The following is a 27,042-nucleotide window of genomic DNA, read 5'->3' on the forward strand; positions in this document are numbered from 1 at the left end:
AGAACTTGTGGAAACTCCTTCAGGACTGTTGGAAAAGCATTCCAGGTAGTTACGTCTGGAAGCTGGTTGAAAAAATGCCAAGAATCTGCAATGCTGTCATCAAAGCAAAGGGGAGCTATTTTGAAGAATCTAAAATTTGAGAACATTTTGAGATTTTAAACATTTCTCTTGATCCTTGCAATATTTCATATGTATTACTTAATTGCCTCCAGGCATTTTACTTTGATAAATAACATTTCTAAAATAGAGACACACATTAAAAGCAGGTGTGCTAAGACTTTTGGATGGTATTGTATATCAAATATATACCTGGCAAACAGTGACTGTTTTAACAAGCAATAACAATCCCACTGTGTTAAATTCAATCAAAAGACTCTCTGAGTCTGCATCCATGGACCAACTGCCCTAGGAAAGAAGCCAAAAGAAGCTTGACATCATCAGTTGGTCTCAATGTGATAGCATGGAAGGCGAGCTTATGGGATAGATTAGTTAAACCAAGTGACTAATGTAACCTGTTATGTCATCTAGAAGCTGTACACAGTGAACTAATGCTGTTTAGTTCATTGTGGTTCCTGATGGCACAGATTAGACTTTAATGTTCGTTCCCCCTGACTCTGCTGTTAGACCATGTGGTATTCGGTGAAATGCATTTAGAATTAGACGTGTCAGTAAAAATCTGTGTGATTTGATTCAATTAAAACAGTAGAAGGTAACTTGTGCATCTTGAAGAATCCATCCTTAAGCTTGTTGTCATTAGTCATATTCTGCTGGGTTCGGTCTTCACCAGCAGAGTCTGAGGCTCCTGGAAACGACACTAATCCATCAATAGCTCTGCATGTCTGCAGCTCCCTTTCTCGTCCTACCTGACTCAACTGCTGCCAATGCTAATTTTTTTGACCTTTTGATACATTTTGAAGGTGCCTGTCTGTTACGCAGTATCTTCTGCTAAAATGTTTGCTGTTGCAGACCAAAGCTGTTTGCACTGTACACTTCCTTTCCGCTGCGCTCCGCTACAGCCACCCCACACCCTCTTTCTTGTTCACTTAATCTTCTCCCCATTCTTCCAGTACTCCAGGGAAATCCTGGCATTTGCAGTGTTGTAGAGTGCATGTTCGCTGTCTGGAGAGTATTGGGTAGAATGTACCTTAACAACAGGTTGTGTTAGAGATTAGGGGTCAAAGTACATTCAGAGTATTGAAGTGTGTTAGTATGTGTGTTAAGTCCTCCTCAGAGTGAATGGAAGTTTTGGAAGCGTAGCGTTTAACTTCCTGGCATGTGTCTTCCTCTGTGTAGCTGACTCCTGTGTTCAGGCGGACACCAAGCTGTGAGTGAGAGGTCAGGGTGAGAGGTGACTCAGTTTCACTCTCCACACCCTCTTAACCCACCCTGGGCCCCCGCTTGCACACACCTTGAAGACCATCCACGGAGGAGCTGTTCCAAGTGGTGCTGGTCCTCTGGCCAGCCCTGCATTCACCCACCCTTACATGTTACCCCCCGACTTTTGTGTGACGACCACTGCTAGACTGGAATCAATAGTAGACTCAGGAGACCTCATTTTAGCATGTTAACTGTTTGTCAAACCTGTCTTTGTGGTTAACCCTTTATCTGCTGAGTTTAACCGTCATCGTAGGGTGGTTACTAACAGCATGGTCATTAGGTCAGTTTTCTTGTTTGGGTGGGTTGGTGGGTGGGGGGGCTTTACTCTGGAAAGGAGGGTCTCAAGGGTCACATACCATCTTCTCAGAGCATGACCACTTTGGGCAGATTGCGTCAACATGAACCATCATGTTTACCTTTCTCCGTTTCTGGCCCGTCTGAAACATCGCTCAGCAAGTAGGATGTCCAGGGTCTCGCTGCTCTTTCTGTTCTCTGTTTTCTGACCTGACTGGTGAAATCATGTGACATAAACATCATCTTCCCAAACTAAGGTGCCCTGTCCAGACCAGTCTCTGAGCTTCAGGACCTGGTGTTAATGTTTGTATATTGGCGGTTCTTGAACTTGGCAGCGCTCTGCGGTGCAGGACCTCAGGAAGTCTCTGCACTGTGTCCTTACTGTTCTTCAAGGAGCCTCTCCCCAGGTTCTGTCTGCCATGGAAAGCGGTACATTTGTCTTTTTTTAAATTTTTTTCTTTGTTTATGACACTACGGAGGGTGAGGCTTTTGTTTCCATTCTGTAAATGAGAAATGGGTAAAATTCTTTTAATTTAACTTAAATCCATTGCAGTAGTTTAGTGATGTTTTAACTGTAAACATGCTGGGACTGGGCCAGGCTGCTCTTCAGGTGAACTGATGTGAAAATCTGCGTCCCCCCCCCCCCCCTCCCCCCATGGAGAGCAGTGGTGAGACCACTTCCAACATACCAATGGTCCAGTTACGTTTTATCTCCACTTGGTGCCAAAACTCACACCGTCAGAACTTGGCGGTCCCCGACTGCCCAGTGCAGCTTTAGTGCCCCCCCTCCATCGGGGCCTGGGGCGACGTCCTGGTTCTGTTCCAGCATTTGCACATCATGATCGTGAGACGTAGCACCTTGAGACTAATCCATAATCTCCAGGAGGACCTGAGGACAGCCAATCATGGACTGTTAAATAATCCCTAGCCGTCTGTATTTTGATACTTGAATGATTCTGCTTTTATAAATATAAATATGTATATGTATGTGATGTTTATTTTTTTGCCGCGTTTGTTGGATGGGGGAGAGAAGTGTTCTTCAGGCTGCACATATCACGGTACCTGGTTAGCTGTCTTACGCTGGAAGACCTTTAAAAATCTCGCCGGAATTCGGCTTGGTACAGAAACTCGACTGTAAATAATCCTGGGCTTCCCGTCTTTGTTTTTTAATTATTTTTCATAATTGTTCAACTAATAAATGAAAAAGTAACCAAATTCTTGATGTTTTTGTCATTTTTAATGGAATAGGATTTCTGCATTTTAATGTGTACTTTTTGGGCATGTCAGCATATTTCTGTATTTAAATAGGAAAACTCCTATTTAACTCTCTCTCTCTCTCTGTGTGTGTGTGTGTGTGTGTGTGTGTGTGTGTGTGTGTGTGTGTGTGTGTGTGTGTGTGCGCACACGCGCCCCCCATCTGACAATTATTTCTTGACCGAATAGGAACATAACTGGCTTTTCATGGTAGAATTATAAATTAAACTAGTTATGCTTGAGATGAGGGTAAACTTATCCAGTTTGGCTACGGCTGAATTATTTACTGTTCTGTGCAGATTTGTGTTACAGTGACAGCCCTGTCCTTAGCTCAATTTGGAAAACATTTAACGCTGTTTAGCACAGATTCACTGCATGATTATTCTTGTAAACACCATAGGAAGAGAGAGGCTGTCCTTTGCTGCTCTTTCTTACAATCATAGAAAATCAGGCCACTCTCCACTTCATTTCACACAGAGGTTTCCTCTTGGTTGCCCATGTTTGATTGGGTCTTCGTCAGCTCCTGTCTTGAACACTTCCAGTAGATTCTAACTGTAGCCAGCGGCTAATGGCTTGTAATTTGGTTTCCTGTTATGGCTGAAGTCCACTATTATTGGGCTGTTTGTACAGTCCTGAGATTGATACAAATCTAATGGCACCAAATTCTATATGAGAGGTGAAGAACAGTCTGCCTGCCCACACCAGGCAGCCTTTTGTTTGTGTGACTACTATGAGGAAAGCGCTGAAGAAATGCCATCTACAACCTACATAAAAAGTTGGTTAAAGATGGGCTGAGCTGAAAACGGTTCAGTATTAAGGGTGGCTACTGTTCCTTTAACATCCGGAACATTAACAGTCAGCCATCACTATACTACTCTCTGATAGGTTGAGGTAGGGCTGGCCATCACGAGGCTGCTTTCTGGTGGACCCTTGGGTACTCAACCCTGAGTCATGTGTGATGGAGAAGTAAATAGTTTAACTGTTTGAGAAATTACCATAAGGTGACTCATATCATTGCATGTGCACTGCTGTGTAGACGAACTGCATCCGTCAGTAGACTGGTAATCATTTGGCGTATGGTTGAGGGAGGCATGCTATCAACCACTCCCTGGCAGTGACAGATTGCTCCGTGGGCTCCCAGGCTGCCCCCCCCAAAGCTGTTTTTGAGGTACCACAGGGGATGTCATGCTACACCAGGGGTGAGCAATCTCTTCTGCAAAGGGACAGTGTATATGCGGGTTTTTGGATAGCCTTTAAGTTGCCTGTTCAAACCCAGGTGTGAGGACACTTCAGCCAATCAGTCCTCTAATTGGTAATCTAATTATAGGGAGTTCATTAAGTTCATTTGGGAAGAACTCAACTAATAGCTCAGAGTTGTTCAAATCTTATCTAACTCTGATTTAGAGAAGTGCTTCCTCAAATCCAGTTAAAAATGTTCTCCAGCTAATTTCCACTTATGGCCACGAGTTCTAGTATTTAAACTAATATTAAAATAGCCATTTGGCTGAACAGCATCCAGACCTGTTAGAATCTTATACACCTGGATCATGTCTCCCCTTAGTCTCCTTTGCTTGAAGCTAAACAGATTCAGCTCAGCTAACCTCTCCTCTTTAGACATTCCTCTAAGACCAGGAATCATTCTCGTAGCCCTACGTTGAACCCTTTCTAAGGCAGCAATGTCCTCCTTAAGGTATGGTGACTAAACCTGCACACAATATTCTAGGTGGGGTCTTACCAAGGAATTATATAATCTTAGCATCACCTCCTAGCCAAAGGCGCTGTTTGGTGGGATGGGGAAGCAGTTATGCAGGTAAACTGGCCAATGTACAGTAATGCTGGAGATTACAGCAGCGTGATCGGAAGACACCCATAAACACATCCACTGTATTTTTGAGTCTCTGCACAAGATGGTAAATTGAAAGGGGAAATGAATCACACTTCAGACTTTCTGCTTAAACAGCACACAGTGGCTCTATTCCAGCAACATCTTTGTCTTTCAATTTAACTTGCGTTCATTTTAAAGAAGTTTTTTTGTGGAACAAATGGAAAAAAATCTGACTGCATTTCCCCCTCGGGCTGCCCTCTGCTGTCATACTGCGGTACTTCATAGTGAACCTGACAAATGGCGTTGATGCTCAACTGTGACTGTACATTTAAAATGGTTTGTTTTTGTATATTTTGTATTAATTACACATTTCCTTTAACAAGATCATATAAACGTGCTTCCTGATGCAAGTCAGAAGACGGGGTTCGCTTGCCTCCCTCTATCCGAATGAAGAGCAGCATCGCCCTCTAGCGATTAAAATATATCATTACGGATCCTCAGAGATCATATGTCTGACACGACTTGTAAACTTTATTAGGCATATCATCCGACTTTGACTGAAACAACTAAACCCACAAACATCTGTAAGTGTTTGTTATAAAATAAAAAGTATACTTTATTCTAACGAAAATAACCTAAAAGATCGCATTATGTTCATGTCTATAAGTTACGCTAATAACATGCAATGCTCGGTTGTTATAGTAGAGTAAAATGCTTTGGTTGGTTACTGTTGGCCCGCGGACCAAGCGCAAATGAAGACACCAATACCAGCCGGAAGTTAAGAACACCGATAACATTCATTTAAAAAAGACAATACAAAATCCGGACATTTCTTTACATGAGCAATAACAACTTTCAAGTGCAAATATCATTATCGACTCTACGACACATCATGGCAAAGTCTTATTATAAAAAAGCAATTTTAAAAATAAAATGACGGGGAAGGGCGATCGGGGGCGGGATGTTTGTAAGGGTGACGCACGGCACAGATAAGCAAAGCAGGAAAAACACTGTCATGTCGCATGAGGAAAGGACCTCTGAAGGGGGCATCATGAACATCCACAGCTTTTCAGTGCAGGAATCTCCACCCAAGCAGCACCTGCACTGGCCTGCGTGTGCGTGCGTGCGTACGTGCACGCGCGCGCTCATTAAAGCACGTACTTGTTCGTTAACGATGAGGCTGGAAGTTTGTTCTTATGTATGAAATTGCATTTACAATAGGAGGCTTAATATTGAATTTTCAGTATAGTGTAACACCTTAACACAAACCATAAGCCAGTCGCTACATTTCAAAGTAGCCTAAGAATATATCCTATTCGAACTTTAAATAAATTGTACAGTTTTGGCAAGTTTAAATATCGTTCTTGGCGTGTTTTGCGCAGACAAGAACTAGAGCCTAAATTCATTGCACTTAAACGATGAAGATGGGACGTTTAAATCTAGTGCATACCACAAGAATGTGTCCTACCACCGGGGCAGTCTTTGGAAGAGCTCATTTTAATGGTTTAATTGTTGGGGGCCGGAGGCAGGGTCAGATCGACCCAAGGATGTTTTAGGGCCAGAAATCCTTAGGCCCAGGTGTCAATCGCCATCTCCGATGTGTCCTGCAGGGGGAGTGTAAGAGTCACTGCAGTGGACCCTCCCCCTCGCAGGAGCACAGTCTTTCCAGCAGCTCTTTTGTTCTTAACCGAATGCTGTAGCTTCGTATGGGGGGAGGGGGGAGGGGATCATGTAACAGACAAGGTTAGCGGAAGGGGGGCTGTTTTTTTTTTTTTTATTTAATTACTTATTTTAAAGTGACCTTTTGAAGTGAGCAGCGAACGTGAGTCCCAGAGAGACATTTGTCAGGCTCCCCCTGGTGGTGTGCTGCCGCTATGGCCCACCACCTCTCCTCCTTTCCCTCTCTCTCCCTATTCCTTTTCCCCAGACTTTTTATTCACAAAGAGGTTAGCACTTTGATAAGTTAAACTTGGAATATAAAATTATTATCAGTAAGCAATGGACAATAATACAATCAGAACATAGAACAGGTAGAAAAATTAACTGTTTTAACAGCAAGATCTTAATAGTAAACTGCTCCAAGAGCTTAGATATAGTAAGGGTTTGAATGCTGTGGAAAATGCGAGATGGAACAAAGGACCCCGTTTTCAGACGGCGATTAGATCCATGGGGAGGACTGGACCTGGACACTAGATGGCGCCCATCTGTCACAGAACAAGAGAGCGCTTGTTAAATGCACTCGCTCTGCTTGGATCCACACTCGTTATCATCATCACCTCCTCTGGTGGTGCTGGGTGTTCCGTTTTCATTCCACGGTTCCCGGTGGGTCGCATACAGTCCAAAGTGTTCAGGGCGAGGTTTTTCAGAATGCGAGGGCCACACCGTTGCGCTGGCGATGGAGGGAAGTCTGCATAGTGAAGTGTGTATTCAAAGCCATTCAGGAAATAAGGTTCCTTTGTGTTCTCGGTGTCAGGAGCCTTCGTTGTTGTGGGCGGGGCCTGGAACCGAAGGGGCGGTGTTATTGACTACTTATATGGCCGCAGGAAGGTGGAGACCTTACTGCTAATGAGCCGGATGAAGGAGCGGGGCAGCATCTCGTTGGACTCCCGGGTAGTGTACTTGAAGTAGTTGTGGGGGTGAGCCAGCACGTCGAACAGTGTCTTTATCAGCTTCTTGTCCTGTCAGGGGGTGGAGTCATAGACACGTATCATTGGTGACCATCCTATCAGCCACTCATCACTGAGGCAGGTCACATGGTTTATGCATGCACGTTCTTACCCAGAGAATCCCTTACCTTGAGGATCTCCTGGTGGTTTTCTGAGGCATAAAGTCGTCCATCCCGCACAATGTCCTCCACCAGCTGCTCATAGTCTTCTGCCAAGCCAAAGCCATATGTCAACAGACTCATCTGGGCAGGGTCAATTGGAGCCCACATAGAACCCTGTCACCCCCCCCCCCCCCCCTAAGTACTCCTAGGGAAGCATGAAGCATGTAGAGCACCCTTCTAATAATTTGGCCATCTTTGCATCTAGGGCAAGTCTTGGAATCAGTCGGACACATGGAGGACAGGCACACGTACCGTCGTAGGTGACGTACGGGATCTGGAAGCCACGGGCACTGTTGGCCTCATTTGACTTGAAGTTTATCCAGAGGCGGCGGGAGCGAGCAGTGAAAGCGATGGGCCGCTCATACGTCTGGCAGGTCTCGTAGGTTGTGATGGATGTGGCCGACCCTTTGGAGGACAGGGAAGCTGCTGAGACCAGCCTGAGGAGCTCAGCCACCTTGTAAAGGTTTGTGTATGATCCTAACCTTCAAGTTAAACCAGTGCCTCTCCAAGCAGGTCCTGACAGTTAAGCTTTCCATTGAAGTACGACCACAACTTGATTCATATTGAATGAAGTGATCTTGAAAATCAAAATGTGATCCAGTTCACCCCAACCTTGTACTGTACAAGTGATTTGAAGATAGAATGATGGAGGGATGATGGATGGAAAACTAATTCCCGATATAATGACACAATATCAAAGTCAATTAAACGCCATTTCAATTATCATTGGATTCCTCAATCATTCAATGATCCCTAATGGAAATAATTCTAATTATGTAAAGGGAGATTAATGTGGTCTCAAGGTGCACAGATGAAGCAGTGAACCTGCCACAGCTAAGATATTCTCCTGAAAAGACCCTGCCCCCTGAGAGCCTTACAGTGCAGAGAAGTGTTCAGAGTCATACAATTAAACGTCTTTAATTAAGAAGCTACTGCAGCAAGTATTTGCAGGTCCTCAGGGGCTGAGAATCATGGCATTGAAGCCTGACTTTGGATGATGTGAGAGGAATAGAAGAGCAGGATTAAGGGACTGAGCTAAATGCACTTGTGTGCAGTTTCTGGGAACAACCCAAACAATCCTATTCTTCTGTGCTCGGCTTGATGCAGAGTGAGGCCAACCTTTCCGGCTTAAAAGTCACACGGACTCACAGTTCTTCCTCATCACCAGCACATCTCCGCACTCATCCTCGGACGGCAGGAAGATCTCGGGCACCACAATGAGGATCTTGCGTTTCGGCGGGGGGTTGATGTTCCAGGTGCATTCCACATTGGCGGGGTAGTTGCCCGGGTAGTTAGGCGACTCAATGTAGCCAGTGAACTCGCCCATCTCGCCCCCACACTCGCGGTCTGCAACACAACATGTTGTTGATTAAGCCCCAAGCGACGCGCGTGTTTAATTGGCAGGAGGCTGCCGGACTCTGAGGACTCACTCTTGCACTGGGAGACTGAGGTGGCACCATCAAAGTCCGTGGTGGTGTTCCCAGGGCAGGAGATGCAGTAGTTCTGGCGAAATTCAGTCTGGTAGGTGCCCAGAGGGCAGCGGATGCAGCGGTGGACGGTGGTATTGTAATAGTGACCGGGGGAGCACTGAACTGCAAACACATACGCACATACACACAGATGCATGGTAAGTGTATACAAGCTGCCTCTGAGTGCTGATAGAGTGTTCTGGCGGGAGCTGATGCGCTTGCCCTGACAGGGGCGCACTTACCCCTGGCCTCACAGTCGTGGAAGGAACTGGCATTCTCCCGTTTGGTGCTCAGGCCGCCCCCGCATGGGAAGCAGAGGGTCCGGCCTGGGTCCGGTTGATAGGTACCCTGCGGACACGGCTGACAGGGTTTGAAGCCGTTGCTGGAGTAGGACCCCATCGGGCACTGACCTGGGATCAGTGGACCAGTGCACCAGTGCATCAAGTTGCTCAAGTGGGCAATGAGATAAAACCAAGTCTGTCTGCTACTCTTTGTACAGTCAGCAGGGAACTCACCTGCACAGGAGGTGATGTTGCGGGCACCAGCCAGGCCGTGTCCGTCACTGCCTGGGCACAGGTCACAGGCTAGCTGGCCTTCCCTCTCCTGGAAGGTGCCCGGTGGACAGAGGACACAGCGCTCCTGCTCGCCGTGGTAGTACGACCCGGCGGGGCATCTGACTGAGGGCAAGAGGCAGGAATACCAGTGAACGCCAACCAGCAGGCCACATGGCACCCCCACCGAGCAGGTGGCCCTGCCCCTGGCTGCCCAGTCCAATCATCTCCTTACCACAGCGCCCATTGTCCTTCTCACGGCCCGGGCCGCAGTTCTCTTGGCGCTCAGGTGGCTGCGGCAGCTTCTGGGCCACCTCGTACTCCAGGCCCGCCATGCGCAGCAGGAAGCGTTCCTGGTTGATGGACTTCTTGAGGGCCTTGATGTAGGTCTTCACCTGCTTCTCCATGCGCTGCCTCAGGCAGCTCAGGTTGCAGCTACCTGGAAGGGGGGGGGGTGTACATCTCTCATGACTCAAAGTGGGTCCTACTTTATCTATATTGTTATTATAGGAAATGTTTTAATATGAACTGAGTGTTTGAGTGTGAGGAATGTTAGTCTGCAGGATGCCTGCAGGCGTGTGAATATCAGAAAATGTGGCGTGACCAGCTGTGATGTCACTTGTCTGATCTATGATGTCATGCCTCCATGATGTCACAGACCTGTTTGTGATGCCTCGAGTCGCTCCCCCTGCACGCCCTATGGATGGAAATGGCAGGGGTCCCATGCGGGGCAGTCATATAACCCGGCTTACCTGTGCTGTCTCCTGGCTTGACCTCAGCCTCCAGCTCCAGCGTGATGCGGGTCACCTCCTTGCCACTGGGGTTACGGGCACGCCGGCCCTTGGCTTTCTTGGAGGAGTCACACTTGAGGTTGACAAAGGTGACCAGGCAGTTACTGCAGGGCTGCCCGCTCCCTGTGGAGGCAGAGTGCGGCATCAGTGAGGGGGGAGATCACACCCATTAACATGCGGTGTTTTGGTGGGGGGTACTGACACCTCAGGAGAAGCTCACCTGGCCCCAGCGCGCGCCCCCCCTCGTCCGCTCGACCTCTCAGTTTGGGGTGCAGGTGGCACTTTGCATCTTTGATCCTGAAGGAGGCAGTCTGCTTCACCGGGGGTGGCAGAGTCTCTGCAAACAGGCCCAGCGATGCAGGCATTGATACGGACTCTGACTCGATAGGTCAGAGTCGCTACAGACAGACGTGTGATGTGTGTGTTGAGGTGGGGTTTGACTATGAGGGTTAAGACTGATTGGAAAGTCACTGCTTCAAATATGTTGGTCATATTACTTTTGGACTCTTGACTAAGAACCTCAAGCCTGGAAACTGCCCTAAGGACCCTGGATAAGTAGCTGCCCCTGTGCTCAGACCCCAACCTTCACTCTCACCTCTGTAAGTTTGCCTCATAGGAAAGCAAGACAGTATATGCAAAACTAAAGCACTCCTGTGTACTTCTATGTGGGGCCAAATAATATTTCATTATAAAAAATCTGATTGGACAGCTCAGACCCTGTGTGCTTATTGGTTGACACTGCATTGGCTGTTTTGCATAGACTTCCTGTCCTAGCTGCATACTTACAGAAAACTCAGACTTCATAAAGACCAGAGGAGGAAAGGTCAGGCCCAGGCAGTAAAAATCCAGACCAAGATTTTGTTTCAACCAACCAGTTGAGTTGATTTTGACTCTTTATACTCAACTGGTTGGTTGAAACAAAATCTTGGTCTGGATTGTTACTGTCTGGACCCAAAACCTCCTATTAAGACCGGTACTAATATTTCCTACATGTTCAGTTATTTGAAGACCATTCTGGTGAGTTCCCAGCTGGCAGCTGATGCGATGTCACATCGCCCTCTGGGGCGCAGGCCTCCCCGCTCACCCCCAATAATACACCTCGTCAAAAACGATGGCATTACATGATAAGTATGAACCTTGAGGAGTGAAATCTGTGAGTGACACCCAGCGGTGACCCAGCGGGCTTTACGGCACCAAGAATGGGCCCACATCGCCGCGGTGAACATGTGGCGGGAGCGGTACCGGTACCGGTGCAGGTGGGGCCGCCGGCGCCATCGAGCTTGCCAGGGGCTTTGCCGCGGACTGCAGGTATCCCACAGCTCACACTGTAGCTGCTGTCGGACTCTGTAATGCAAAGAGGAGCTCAGCGCCAGGAGGGGGCGCCTCTGAGCGGAACGACGATGCCTTGCGGCACCGGATGGGGAGGTAGTTCATCCCACCTGCCAGGTAGTGAGCTTTGGAGGCGCAAGTCAGGAAGCAGCTCTCCTTCTTTCCAGCTTTGCTGCACGTCAGAGTCGCCTTGGAGGACACCAAGCTGGACACGCACTTCACCTGCTCTAAATCGCGCACGCACACGCAAACACACGCACGCAGACAGGGTCAGCCCCATGCAGCACTAACTGCAACGAAAGTCATTACGAGATGCCATTTGCTGCAATCAATTCGGTCATCAGTGAATCATTCGAATGTCCTGAAGTGTCTGTGGGCTGCGGACACCCACTCCGGCCACTAAGGGTTGCTGACATACCGATGCAGTCCTTCCTGTTCCAGTGCAGCTTGTATCCGGGGGGGCAGGTACACTCATAGCTGCCCAGTGTGTTGATGCAGCCGAACTTACAGCCGCCACGGTTGATGCTGCACTCGTCGATATCTGCGCACACACACACACACAAAGTTTGTCGTACCCCCTTCATGTGCCGCACAGCCCAATGACCTGAAATGTCCCACATTTCCTGCCATATTTACTTGTCATCGGGCGTAATTAATTAAATCAGATGCCAGCCAAACCCGCGTGCAGAGAGAACACGCGGCGCCAGCGGCAGCTGAACAGCCCTCCCCCGCCACACCTCCCAGCATGCACCTGAGCAGACAGACAGCCACATGGGGCTGGAGCACAAGGCCAGCCCGACAATGCAGAGCAGAGACCATCTGTTCCATCCAGCGGGACCCCAGATTCATTCAGAGACTCGCCGAATGCTATGCCGATCACTCACAACCTGGACGTCCAGAATGAGCCGGTCAGCAGATAATACTGCATGTGATGGACGCCATGGCATTAAGTAAATATTTCAAGTCTCGAAATGGGGGGGGGGGTTGCAGAGTTTCCCAGGGAGGTCAAGTAACCCCCGTCGGCTGACGAGACGGATGTGTGTTTTTGCATTTGGGGCCGACGGAGGGCTTTGAGGTCTCAGGCACACATGATACAGCCACGCCACACTTCCTCTCTGCTGGGCCAGAGGGCGGGACTCAGGGAACGGGCTAAATTACATGGGTTTTCAACACGACACCAAACCGCATAACCACACTCAAACCAGATGGGACGGAGCAGGAGCCAGAGAGAAAATAACTTAATGAGAGCAGGGCTGAGGGTGCCCTGAGTCACCGGACCTGGTGCCAGTCCGCTGCCTCCTTCCAGATTCCTCCTCAATGCCCCTTGACACGCCTCGGATGGGGCAGCGTGCTGCCGTTTCCTCATCTAAGCCATATTAATCTGGCTGACGTTCTGCACCTTTCAGAGTTCTGCACTTATGAAGGCGTGTTTTTACAGGCTGAGAGATGAGAAGCTGCCCTCAGGGGCATGCAGAAGACAGTCCACCCCCCTCCCCCCGTCTTTCAGCTGAGGTTCCATCGAGGAGCCCTGGGGTGGTGTGTCTGAAGCCTTGCTGACATGCCCCGTCCTTCTGTGGGCAGGCTCATTAATCTCTGCCAGAGGATGGCAGCGATGGGGGGAGGGGGGGGGCGAGGGCAATAGGGGTGAGGACAGGGATGACCAGGCCAGGAAGGATTAAGGCAGAAAGAGGAGAGCTCACTGCTCAATATACCACTCCAACCAGACCATCAGGCCAGTGACGCTGGGGGGGGCAGGATCTCACATCCCTGGCATCCCCAAGCATTGGCCTACATGGAGGCAAAAAGACTTGATTTACAGAGACAATTAAAAAGTAGTGACTTTGGACGGCTGGTGCTATGGAATTATGGACCATCGGGATAACAGAAGGAAGGAGCAAGCAGCCTTGGGATCCACTGGAAGAGAGCCCATGGATTCCCAGGCCCAGGAACAGCATCATCAAAGCCATTCAGTCGCTGGAAGTCTCATCAACAAGTTACACTCTCCTAATTCACGCGGCTGGGCAGAGAGATACTGTCGCTATCCCTCACGTTCAGCTGTACCACCCTCACCTCAGTCAGCCCAGTGTGAGGAAGGCTGAGGCTGAATCAAAGTAGTAGGAGGCCGGCTCACCTCCGCAGTGCGCCAGGCCGTACAGGACGTAGCCCCGGTGGCAGAAGCACTGGAAGCTCCCGGGGGAGTTGACACAGGAATGATCGCAGGCTCGGTCGAAGGAACACTCATCGATATCTGTGGGAAAAAAGCAAGACAAAACCCAGAAAGGCAAATGACCTTCACACCCAAGTCCGAATCTTAATCCTGTTCTCATGAATCTCCTTAAATGAATACAATACGAATATACTAGCCAGTGCTACACTTTGAGGTAAATCCATGTATGGTCTATGGGAGGGTGGAGAAAAGGATTCACGGAAGGAGCTGTCAGAGCCACTGAGGCGATGTGGGCCAGGGCTAAGAAGTGCCGCTTCATGAAGATGATCGTATTAAATATCACTATGAGGATCATCTCCTTATGGATGATTACATTCTGTATTTATTTATAATCACCAAGTTCTGGGGGCAGATTCTGTCCATCAGCAGATTCATTTGTGTTGCATTCATTGAGTAATTCACGTAGGACTGCCTTTGCATTTTTTGGCTGTGGTACTGCCTTTTGATGACTACCCCTAACCTTATCCTGTCATAACTAACACTAACCTTATGATAATTAACCTTAACCTTATTCTATGATGACTAACCATAACCTTATCCTATGATGAGAAATCCTAACCTTATCTTACGATGGCTGTGAATCCAAGCCCTGGCTGCACATACACACACAAATCGCTGTCCTTTTATCAGATGACCCATTTCCCACTTGCCCAACTACAGTGAGCCCACACCCTCGCGCTAGTTGGAGGCAGCAGACAGGATGTTCTTGAGGTGTAGTAAAAAGACAAAGTTTAAAGGCCCTCAGGCTGCTTACTACAGAGGGATGATGCACACTGAAGCACTCGGCACTGGGGAGGATTCTTGAGCACACTCATACTGCTCTTTCTTTCTATCGGGGTTCCCCAAGGCTCTGTTTCCAGCACCATCCAAATTCGCTCCAGTTCTCTCAGCACTTCAGTATTAATTACAGAGATAGTATCCCTCAGACACCTTCTGCTGAATATATCCCCACCATCTGGAGCTCTGCTTTCAGATTATAATACACTGTTTTCTTCAGCTCTCCTGTTCCCCTCCGATGATTGCTATCTTTCACCTCCACTGTCAGCCCACCAACACTTGCAGTCAAAAGGTTGTTCTACATCAATAAATACACATTTCTTTCATTTTCTATTCTTCTCTCACCTAATATTCATACATATTCTCTGTTCCCTTTATGGGCAGAATGCACACCACATTTTTTTTGTATTTTTTAATCCTTTCCTTCAGCAGTGCAATATAATCTTGGTCAGTAATATATTCTAAGTGTGCCTCTGTACTGGAAAAGCGGTATGGAAATGGATGAGTGAATGGATGGGTGGATGGATGAATGGATGCATGCATGAGTTCCTTTTATGGGTTCGCTAAATAAACCCATATCTTCCCACCTTAGAAGATGCTCAGCTCCTTTTTACATTTAACATCTCATTTCTCCCAGCATCCAGAGCTCTTTATTAACTGCCAGGACACAATCTGCATTCTTGTAATAGTCCTCCTCATCCTCGGTGCCCCAGTTCGCACTTATTACTCGGTGGACACCATACTCCAGTTCACCCTGCTGTACCAACGTGTTTGATTTTGTATATAATGAACAAAAAATCCATTAGTTCATGGTTTTTCTTCAAAACTTCCAGATCAGGAGTTTTTTTTCCAAATCGTTTCCCATACAGTAAAACTGCAAGCATAGTAAGTCGTCCAGGATCTAAGTAAGTGAATAATAACAACTTGCATGTCGCTTCTAAGCCCACATTCGCACCGTAATTAGAGATCACACCCGAAACGGCGGCTCCCTTTTTCCTCTTATGTATAATTTCTTAAACAAGAGCCGAACTCCACAATTTAGCGAGACAGAAATATCTTTATTTCTCCTCGTTGAGCTTTCCAGGGCTTGTGAGACATGAATTAGTGCTTGGTGAGTGGAAGCCTGAGGGGTCGCGTTTGACACACGCCGCTTAGCATGGGGGCTATTTCACTTCATGTCTGAGGTTTTCCTGGATGGAACAAAAACAAGCGTTCCTTATTTCTAGATATTTCTGCTCAGACACCAACATGAGGTCCCTTATAGCCAGTGGTCAGACAGTCCCCAAAGGGAATGGGGGCTGAACCAGGAGTGGATTAGAATGCTGTGCTAATGAACAGAAGGTCACTGGTTCAAATCCCAAGGTCAGCCAAGTGATTCTGAACCTATTTCTAACCTCCTATTTATTTCTAAAATCTTAGAAAAAGCAGCTCTCTGTTCTTGCAAAAGAACACTGGTGAAGTGTTTAGACTAAATCACAGCAGTGAAACTGCACTAGTGAGAGTCATGAAAGACTTGCTTATGGCTGCTGCTGATGGGCGCATTTCCCTGTTGGTTCCACCGGATCTAAGTGCAGCATTTGATACTGTTGACCATGACATTTTATTTGTAAGGCTAGAGTTTTTGCTTGGTCTTAAAGGGCCGGCACTGTCCTTGTTCCGCTCATAAATAACTGACTGTAACAATGAACAATGAATCCTCTGATTCCACCAGAGCGAGGTATGGTGTCCCACAAGGTTCTGTCCTGGGCCCGGTACTATTCAACTTGTACATGCTGCCCCTTAGTGATATTATTAGGAAACATGGTGTGAGTTTTCATTGTTATGCAGACCACACTAAGCTGTACATATCTGTTGAGAGAGATGAGTTGCCTCAGCTGTCACTGACTGAGGGATGCTTGGCTGAAGTTAGGAGCTGGGTGGCCAGTGGCTTCCTTACGTTAAATCCTGACAGAACATTGGTGTTACCGCTGAGCCCGAGGACAACCCAGAGTGATGCCGATAGTATAAAGCGCGATGGCTTAGTCAATGTAAGCACGGTGGTTAAAAGCTTTAGCGTCATTGTTGACTCAGCCTTGTCTCTGGATGCTCACACAAATAACACAGTTAAACCAGCATTCTTCCATCTGAGGAATATTGCAAAATTTAGAACAATGCTCTCTCTTCAGGATGCAGAGAAGTTAGTACAAGTACACGCCTTTGTAACTTTTGCACTGGACTATTGCAACACCCTATTGGTTGGGTGTTTCCTCTGCATAAATAACCTCCAGTTTGGGCAGAATGTTACAGCATGAGTCCTAACAAGGAAACACGCGCATATCTGTCCTGTACTGGTCTCCCTCCCCTGGCTTCCGGTTTGGTCTCGTATCGACTACAAGGTGCTACTCCTTACCTACAGCGTTCACAAGTCTTGAGACACTTGCTTAATTCTGTAAAAATCTTGCCAATTTATTAGTTTCATAAGAATAATCCATAGACAAGCATTGTTTAACATATCTGCACTTATCTTTCACACCAACGTCTTCATCTTATTGACTGACTCATTAAGTTCTGTTCTTGCCATTTTGCTATTCATTGCTATTGTAGTCATTGGCTCCCAAATGGGCACTAAATACAAATGTTTGATGTTTTATGTTATTGCAAAGGTGTTACTAATTAAAAACCCCCCAATGAGACTGCCCTTTTAGAACTACAATTTGGGTTTAAATGTATTAAAAGTATTACTACTAGAACTGAACAATAGTTGTTTCTAATGTGATATACATTTTTTTTCAAAGAAATGAAGAAAGTAATGATTATTGTTATAAAACCAGTACATTTGCAATATTTTTACTGAAGTAAGCAAGCATCCCAAAACTTTCTGTGAGCTCCGTATAAAGCACTGAATGGTCTTGCGCCTGAGTAAATGAGCAGCTTACCGGTTCCATATAACCACCCCTGTCCACTTCGCTCTCACGGGGCGGGATACCTGGCAGTGTCCAGGGTGGAATAATTGTCATTTGACTGCAGAGGATCCTGTTACAGAGCCCCAATGCTATGGAATAGTCTACCAGTCTACCAGCAAAGGAGCTAGAGTCAGACTCACTCCCAACATTTATAACCACGCTTCCAAAAAAGTTGGGATGTTGTGTAAAATTTAAATAAAAACAGAATGCAATGATTTGCAAATTATATAAACCCATATCTATCTGAAAATATAACAAAGACAACATTTCAAGCATCGAAAATGAGAAATTTTATTGTTTTACGACAAATGTATGTTCAGTTTAATTCGATGCCAGCAGCACGTGTGAAATACGTCAGGACAGCGGCGTGTTTACCGCCGTGTTGCACCAGCTCTTGTTTTAACGACATTCTGCAAACATTTTGGAAGTAAGGAGACCAGTTGCTGAAGTTTTGAAAGTGAAATGTTGTCCCATTGTTTCTTGATGTAGGATTTCATCTGCTCAGCAGTTCGGGTCTCCTTTGTCGTAATTTTAATTTCACAATGCTTCAAAATTTTCGTTTCATGATCCGCCAAAATTTTTTGTTTCATGATAGCCCAGAGGACGCGGCATCCATGATTTCCAAAAAGAATTTGAAATTTTTGATTCGTCAGACCACAGAGCAGTTTTCCATTTTGCCTCAGTCCATCTTAAATGAGCTCGGGCCCAGAGAAGACTTTTCTCGATTCTCTGATTTTATGTCCCGTAGATAATGAAATTTGCAACATTATGTTGAGGAATATTATTCTTAAATTGCTGCACTATTTGCCCACGCAGTCTATCACTGAATGGTGAACTTCTCCCCATCTTCACTGCAGAGACTCTGCCTCTCTGGGAGACTCTTCTTATACACATTCATCTTACTGACCTGTTTAATTAACCTAAATAGCTGAGAGATATTAAACCAGGTAATTTGTTTCAGCAGAACACAATTTTTCCAGTGTTTTGTTGCCCCTCTTGAAACTTTTCTGAGACGTGCTGCTGGCATCAAATTCAAATGAGCATGTATAATATTAGTCATAAAACAATAACATTTCTCAGTTTCAACATATGCTGTCTTTGTTCTGTTGTCAATTAAATATGGGTTTTTATGATTTGTAAATCACTGCATTCTGTTTTATTTACATATTACTTGGAGTCCCCACTTTTTTGGAAACAGGGTTGTAAGCCAATGCTAAAAATTCACATATTTAGCATATGGTGACAAAGCTGATAGCTAGATAGCCAGTTCTCACCCCATGTAGGGTTATAGTGAACTGGCTGCCTAATGCTGTCACTCTGGCTCCATTTGTTGTTGGAGTGTTGGTGCTCAGTCTGGTGCTCAGTCTGGTGCTCAGGCTGGTGCTCAGGGATTCCTCATGCCTGCATTTGCATGGTTTTTTCCTACTAGGGAGTTTTTCCTCACCGCTATTGCCTCTGGCTGAGTCTCTGGGGACTTTGGGCAAAGTAAAGCATTTTGAGACAATGCAATGTTGGGAAAATGCACTATGTAAATAAACTGAATTGAATTGAACCATTGGGTTTAAATGTATGTCACTTTGGATGAAAAGTGTCTGCTAAATATACAAGAAAGTTCCTGGATGTGACCTGATATGGCCACCAGGGGGTAGGACCCACACGATGCCCGAATCCAGCTTCCACCTTATAGCAGTGAGTGTCACTGGTTCTCTTATTCACTGCATCTGTAAGCCCCCTCCGCAGCTTGATGCGCTCATACAGCACTGAGGTCACAAAGACTGCACCAGTGCAGTGCAGCTTTTGGGCAAATTCACAGCTGAAGCTGATGCGGAAGGGGGTCCTGCGACAGACAAGAAGGGGGCCGTTTGGCCCTCGGGGGGCTGCAGGTATGCCGAGCAGAGCCCCCCCGTACGTGCGAGATGCCACGGGGGCTCTGGCAGCGGCAGGAACTTCCCCCCGGAGCACACAGTGGCCCATTAGTATGTCTCATCCGGCTCCTCTGCTGATAAGACGTCGCCACCTTCAGCCGACCTGGACTGTCACTCAAACCCATTCTTTTTTGTAACCCTCCTCAGGGGCCTCAGTCGGGGTCAGGCACTGGAGACTGGGACCGCTGTTTACACAGGACGAATAAACAAAACTGCAACTTTATCTAGGTGTCCCTCCCCTCCATTTCAGAGGAAGAGGCATATTTATCTGATAAATGTGGGGAGCGGGGGAGGGGCGGGGCAGCACAGGTACGCCCACACGCACTTCCATGGGCTAGACCTGATCACTGGACTCCTTGTAACCATAGAGACACAGACACACAGGACTCTGCACCAGTGCATCTCCCACCATGCATCTCCCACCATGCATCTCCCACCATGCATCTCCCGCTCCTCAGCACCCTATCTTGCATGACTAAATGCCAGAGGGACCCAGAGTGACCAGCCAGTCCATGACTCTGGTTTCCAACTCAACTGTGAGGGTAATTGATTGCCTCCATACGTGACAAGGTTTCCTTTTCCTGTGAGACACCAACCAACCATAGTCAGCACAGGGATTTAATTAAATCACTTTATATTAACAGATGTGGAGCCCAAAGCTCCTGAAATGGCAACTTTGGATCTTACCCGGGACCAACAGATTAGTGGCTCGTGGCTCATGGCCACCAATCACTGTGCTGCTTGTGGCCACCAATCATGGGGGTAGCAGAACAAGCTGTCTTATTCAGGGGCGGGCTTACCCTGGCAGCTCCTCTCATTGGTCAGCAGCTTGTAGCCCTTCTTGCAGCTGCACTCGAAGCTGCCCACCGTGTTGCGGCACACGTGGTCACACCCTCCATTGTTCAGCCGGCACTCGTCGATATCTGCATTTTGGACAACAGGAGAAAGGCGGCTGAGTCGCACTGCATTATGGGAAACTCTCGTGCCGAGAGGCCCAGACACACAGCCGTGGGTAGGAGTTGAAGATGGGTGTCTTGTGAAGCTGCACTTCAAGCCAGGATGGGCAATACATTGGGCTGACAGGAAATAATAAATATCTGTACCCCTCCAAAAAAAAAACATCCGGAGCAGCCTTCATCCACCTACGAGGACAAGGCCGCCCGCAGGCAGCATGCGTGCATCTGTCCCGCGCATGCAAGGCCCGGCCCATTGGCATGAGGCTGCTTCCTCACCACCCCGGGAGTTTCTGCTCCGCCGCCCCCGTCAGCCGGCCGATCCGTCACCGGGCCGCGGCTTTGATTTGGTGGCGCTGACGGCAAACGTGTTCCTGGCTTTCATTAAGCTGGAAACGCCATTGTAAACGAGCCCAGGCTCTCAGAAGAGCTCATCTGTTTAAAATAAATACATAAAAAGCGGAATAAAATAATAGAGCCCCCCCCCTGAGCTGGACGGCCCGCGTTAGAGCCTGTTTTCTCCTGCCAGCCCTGACTAAAACCGTTTCCTAATGAAGGGCAGTTTATCTAAATGCTGGGCGCTAATCCCCGTCCCCAGCTGGCCCCCCAGCTCAGGCGTGCCCCTCCCCCAAGCCAGGCCGACTCGGCCCATGTTCCTGTTTGCGCTCTCTGTCTTTGTGCTGTTTACGGCTCGGACTCAATGGCGGTAATGAATGAAGACGTCCTTCTGTTAGCCAAAACAACGTGGCTACAAACATCTGTGTTATTTTAAAAGGAGGTGTTTGCAAAGCAGTATGATTTAGGAATGGTGGGATTGCTGGAAGGGCTTGGGGGTGAGTAGCACTCAAGCCCCGCACCTCCAGGGTTCCAGTCTCACGTTTCCTCCGTGCCTGTGCTGTGCACATGTGCACCGTGATGCGCGGTTTTCCTCCCGGGGTCCAAAGACACGCAGGGAGATGTACTGGCAACTCAGACTGATCAAGGTGTAAGACTAAATTTGCATATACCCTATGATGGACTGGCATCCTGTCCCAGGTGGACCCCAGCTTTGTGCTGCCTGGGAGAGATGGATGGATGAATGGATGGATAACTCATATTATTACGTAAGAAAGTAAATGATTGGAGAAGTCCTTAGGGCTGGGATGAAGATGGATGGATGGGTGGATGCTCTTAGGGTGGAGGCACGGCACCTTTGCAGGTCTTTCGGTCGGGCTGCAGGATGAAGCCGACAGGACAGCTGCAGCGAACCCCTGTCGTGGCATCATGACATGTACTGTCACATCCGCCATTGTTTACCGCGCAGGTTTCTGTGGAAAGAAAGGGCAGACTGAGGGAGACAGAATATACAGCAGAGTCAGACAGAGGGTACATACACTGCACAGTCAGGGAGATAGTACACACAGTACAGTCAGACAGATGGTACACACACAGCACACACACACAGTCAGGGAAACGGTAAACAAACGACACACTTAGGGTGACGTATACACACAGCACAGCACAGTCATGGTACACACACACACACACACACACACACACACACACACACACAAAGCTTTGTTATTGTCTGGTAAGTGGTATTAGTTAAGCTGTTTAAACCAATTAAAAACAGAGCTGAAGAGAGAGGAGCACCCCTGTACATTTGGTTTGAAGGTGGTGCAGACAGGCCCCCCCCCCAACACTGACAGCATGGGCACAGTGCTGCCATGGTAACATGCTAATAAGGAATGACGCACATGTTCTCACTCCATCCGACACGATACCCTCCATCGGCCCCCCTTCTGCGGAGTGACCAGTAGCTGGTTTCACTTTCTGTATGAGTGAAATTGCCCTGTATTTCAGTGGAACCACCCGGAAATCCAGCTTGTCCCCTGGGAACCTCAGAGGACCCTGTTGAAGCCCTACACACGCCGTCTGAGAGCGCCCTGGGACATCGTCTGAAAGCATTTATCTAGACACGGGTCAGAGCCAAGGACAGAGAGGGTTTGGGCTGACAGGTGGACAGGGGGGAGCCGTGTGGGTCTCCAACTCACACCCCCCCCCCCCCCCGATACTACAGAGTGGAGCCTCCCAAAATGTCCAGTCCCTCCGATCTCCCTATCGACCACTAATCCGACTTCCTTTGGGACCCTGAAGATTTGTTTCGCCCCGACCCGGTCAAAGCGCATGTCTGTCATTGGCAGGATGCAGGCGCCCCTGTGCTGAAACTGTGACAACCCCCCCCCCCGGACACAGGTGACTGAGCAGCCCACATGGTTTATTCAAATGACACCCAGCGGGATGCGGCGCAGTTACAGCACGCCTGCAACGATGACGCCGCACTCGGGGCAAGACGAACTTCAGGGCCCTTTATGTCATTTACAGCTTCAAAGAAACACAGCCAGCCTGAAGGGGGCAGCAGCCCCAAAACAGCGGGCTAGGTTACCACCAAGGTGTCCACCCCAGCCAGAAAGCAGCACTGCACGTTCTAGAGCAAGGTCTCCCAATTCCGGTCCTTGCGGGCCAGAATCCACCACGGTTTGCACATTTCCCTGCTCAACCACACCATAATCAGCTAATTACCAGTTTTAGTAGATGTGTTTAAACAGGGAAATCTGCAAACTGGGTTGGATTCTGGCCCACAAGGACCGGAATTAGGGAACCCAGTTCGAGAAGCAGATGGGTGGAGTTTTGCCGATATCCACTGGCAGGAATTGTAGCCTTTGGACTATAAGGCTGAGATCTAAGCTGGACGAGCCTCCGGATCTCAGCTTCCATACATATCGGCGGCCTTTGGGTTTCGGAGTCAGTAGGCAGAGTGCACAGCAAGTGTAAGGATGAAGCATGTAAACCACGTAAAGAGGGCGCTAAAAAGCAGGTTTAGCATGCCAGTGCGCGTTTCGTCGGATCCCTCCGCCCGGGTCTGACGTCATCCCTGCTTCAGTGCATGTTTTAATCATGATGACCTTGTGCTAAGAAAGGTCACGTGGGGAGGCGGAGCCAGGGGTGATGGCCTGTGGGATTCGCTCCCATGCTTGGGACGTGCCTCACGCCCAACAGAGTGGAGGTATTAACTCACGACCCTCAGTGGCCACACACACGTAAACTGGGTTAGGACAGCGGCGACAGCACATCCCGCCCTAAAAGGAAACCTGCCCCCAAAGTGTTCCTGCTCCTGTGTTTTCAAGCCTCTTGCTCGTGAATCTGAAAAAAAAAACACACACACACACTCCATGTTTCATAAGCGTGGGGACAGGCTGAAGGCTCTGGTGTCAGATATTAAGAGGATAATGTACCACCATTAACACACCCGACTGATACCGTCACTGACACGCACACTCAAAAGCCAGTCCTAATCACACCCCTCACAAACACACCCCCACTGATACACCCCCATTTACACACCACCTACTGACACACACACCCAAAACCCAGTCCTAATCACACCCCCCACAAACACACCCCCACTGATACACCCCCATTTACACACCACCTACTGACACACACACCCAAAACCCAGTCCTAATCACACCCCCCACAAACACACCCCCACTGATACACCCCCATTTACACACCACCTACTGACACACACATCCAAAACCCAGTCCTAATCACACCCCCCACAAACACACCCCCACTGATACACCCCCATTTACACACCACCTACTGACACACACACTCAAAACCCAGTCCTAATCACACCCCCCACAAACACACCCCCACTGATACACCCCCATTTACACACCACCTACTGACACACACACCCAAAACCCAGTCCTAATCACACCCCCCACAAACACACCGCCACTGATACACCCCCATTTACACACCACCTACTGACACACACATCCAAAACCCAGTCCTAATCACACCCCCCACAAACACACCGCCACTGATACACCCCCATTTACACACCACCTACTGACACACACATCCAAAACCCAGTCCTAATCACACCCCCCACAAACACACCGCCACTGATACACCCCCATTTACACACCACCTACTGACACACACATCCAAAACCCAGTCCTAATCACACCCCCCACAAACACACCGCCACTGATACACCCCCATTTACACACCACCTACTGACACACACATCCAAAACCCAGTCCTAATCACACCCCCCACAAACACACCGCCACTGATACACCCCCATTTACACACCACCTACTGACACACACATCCAAAACCCAGTCCTAATCACACCCCCCACAAACACACCGCCACTGATACACCCCCATTTACACACCACCTACTGACACACACATCCAAAACCCAGTCCTAATCATACCCCCCACAAACACACCCCCACTGATACACCCCCATTTACACACCACCTACTGACACACACCCCTACTGACACACCCCCAAAATGCACTCTTAATGACACCCCCCCACAAACACACCCCCTACTGACACACCCATAAAAACACACTTCTATTGACACACACCCCTACTGACACACCCCCAAAATGCACTCTTAATGACACCCCCCCACAAACACACCCCCTACTGACACACCCATAAAAACACACTTCTATTGACACACTCACCACTGATACACACCCCCAATAATCCATCCCAACTGACACACCCATCACTAAATGCCCCCAGACAACCCAATTGGCACACCGAATAATGATGCACACCCCCCCCCCCCCACACACACACACACACACACACACCTTGCTTTACTATCAGAGCAGAGAGGTGGTGTCAGAGAGAGGACCCCTGCTGGAAAGAAAAGGCCACTGCATCCCAGGGGTTACCATGGCAACCCCTGCTAACGAATACACCCAAGCCAGAGGAGCAGAAATATTTACCATTGGGTACGAGATGAGGCATGGCCAGCAGCTGCACAGTCCTTTCCCCTGCGCACACACAGTGTAAAAACACACTTTAGTGCGTACAATTCACAGTGACCCCAAGACACAAGTGGAAGCAGCATCTACAGCTACAGGACACCTGAAGACACCCCACAGAGCAGGGCAAGAGGGACCAACCTGCCACACTAAGAGCATTTAATGCCCTACTTTCCAGCTGTTTGATATTCCCTGCATCCCGCAGGGGTAAGTTGTGATATATTTGTATAGGTTTGGGCAGAAATGTGAGGACACACAACTGGACACATGGAAGAACATGCACCTGATACACGTGAGCACACTGGTATGCACGCACACACAAATACACACACAGGCACATGAACACAGGCACACAAGCATGCAGACACAGGCACACAGGAGTACATGTGAGCACACAGGCACACAGGAGTACATGTGAGCACACAGGCACACAAGAGTACATGTGAGCACACAGGCACACAGGAGTACATGTGAGCACACAGGCACACAGGAGTACATGTGAGCACACAGGCACACAGGAGTACATGTGAGCACACAGGCACACAGGAGTACATGTGAGCACACAGGCACACAGGAGTACATGTGAGCACACAGGCACACAGGAGTACATGTGAGCACACAGGCACACAGGAGTACATGTGAGCACACAGGCACACAGGAGTACATGTGAGCACACAGGCACACAGGAGTACATGTGAGCACACAGGCACACAAGAGTACATGTGAGCACACAGGCACACAGGAGTACATGTGAGCACACAGGCATACAGGAGTACATGTCAGCACACAGGCATACAAAAGTACATGTCAGCACACAGGAGTACATGTCAGCACACAGGCACACAAGAGTACATGTCAGCACACAGGCACACAGGAATACATGTGAGCACACAGGCACACAGGAGTACATGTGAGCGCACAGGCACACAAGAGTACATGTGAGCACACAGGCACACAGGAGTACATGTGAGCACACAGGCACACAAGAGTACATGTGAGCACACAGGCACACAGGAGTACATATGAGCACACAGGCACACAGGAGTACATGTGAGCACACAGGCACACAAGAGTACATGTGAGCACACAGGCACACAAGAGTACATGTCAGCACACAGGCACACAGGAGTACATGTGAGCACACAGGCACACAGGAGTACATGTGAGCACACAGGCACACAAGAGTACATGTGAGCACACAGGCACACAGGAGTACATGTGAGCACACAGGCTCACAGGAGTACATGTGAGCACACAGGCACACAGGAGTACATGTGAGCACACAGGCACACAGGAGTACATGTGAGCACACAGGCACACAGGAGTACATGTGAGCACACAGGCACACAGGAGTACATGTGAGCACACAGGCACACAAGAGTACATGTGAGCACACAGGCACACAGGAGTACATGTGAGCACACAGGCACACAGGAGTACATGTGAGCACACAGGCACACAGGAGTACATGTGAGCACACAGGCACACAGGAGTACATGTGAGCACACAGGCACACAAGAGTACATGTGAGCACACAGGCACACAGGAGTACATGTGAGCACACAGGCACACAGGAGTACATGTGAGCACACAGGCATACAAGAGTACATGTGAGCACACAGGCACACAGGAGTACATGTGAGCACACAGGCAT

General features: G+C 48.4%; 2 protein-coding genes across 6 annotated transcripts in view; one reads left to right on the forward strand and one right to left on the reverse strand.

Moving 5' to 3' along the window:
- LOC125713013 (ankyrin repeat and SAM domain-containing protein 1A-like) overlaps nt 1-2,886 on the forward strand; it is a 32,003-nt gene extending 29,117 nt beyond the window's left edge. The window contains exon 23 of the mRNA XM_048983707.1: nt 1,294-2,886. Within this exon, the coding sequence (XP_048839664.1) occupies nt 1,294-1,297 (4 nt within the window). The 3' untranslated portion in view covers nt 1,298-2,886. The remainder of the gene's footprint in view (nt 1-1,293) is intronic.
- Nucleotides 2,887-5,528: 2,642 nt separating this feature from the next.
- scube3 (signal peptide, CUB domain, EGF-like 3) overlaps nt 5,529-27,042 on the reverse strand; it is a 54,031-nt gene continuing 32,517 nt past the window's right edge. The window contains exons 7-24 of one of the 5 annotated variants that reach the window (XM_048984111.1): nt 25,350-25,397; nt 23,677-23,724; nt 21,732-21,848; nt 20,389-20,511; nt 13,849-13,965; nt 12,136-12,258; nt 11,828-11,944; nt 11,637-11,732; nt 10,609-10,725; nt 10,350-10,511; nt 9,833-10,036; nt 9,562-9,723; nt 9,289-9,456; nt 9,008-9,169; nt 8,727-8,924; nt 7,830-7,982; nt 7,545-7,624; nt 5,529-7,428 (exon numbers count right to left, since the gene is read on the reverse strand). In XM_048984111.1, the coding sequence (XP_048840068.1) occupies nt 7,276-7,428; nt 7,545-7,624; nt 7,830-7,982; nt 8,727-8,924; nt 9,008-9,169; nt 9,289-9,456; nt 9,562-9,723; nt 9,833-10,036; nt 10,350-10,511; nt 10,609-10,725; nt 11,637-11,732; nt 11,828-11,944; nt 12,136-12,258; nt 13,849-13,965; nt 20,389-20,511; nt 21,732-21,848; nt 23,677-23,724; nt 25,350-25,397 (2,348 nt within the window). In that variant the 3' untranslated portion in view covers nt 5,529-7,275. The remainder of the gene's footprint in view (nt 7,429-7,544; nt 7,625-7,829; nt 7,983-8,726; nt 8,925-9,007; nt 9,170-9,288; nt 9,457-9,561; nt 9,724-9,832; nt 10,037-10,349; nt 10,512-10,608; nt 10,726-11,636; nt 11,733-11,827; nt 11,945-12,135; nt 12,259-13,848; nt 13,966-20,388; nt 20,512-21,731; nt 21,849-23,676; nt 23,725-25,349; nt 25,398-27,042) is intronic. The other 4 variants (XM_048984112.1, XM_048984113.1, XM_048984115.1 and 1 more) reach the window with 4 other exon arrangements.

The sequence above is a fragment of the Brienomyrus brachyistius genome, chromosome 18 (genome assembly GCF_023856365.1).
Source record: "Brienomyrus brachyistius isolate T26 chromosome 18, BBRACH_0.4, whole genome shotgun sequence".
In the NCBI taxonomy this organism is placed as follows: domain Eukaryota; kingdom Metazoa; phylum Chordata; class Actinopteri; order Osteoglossiformes; family Mormyridae; genus Brienomyrus; species Brienomyrus brachyistius.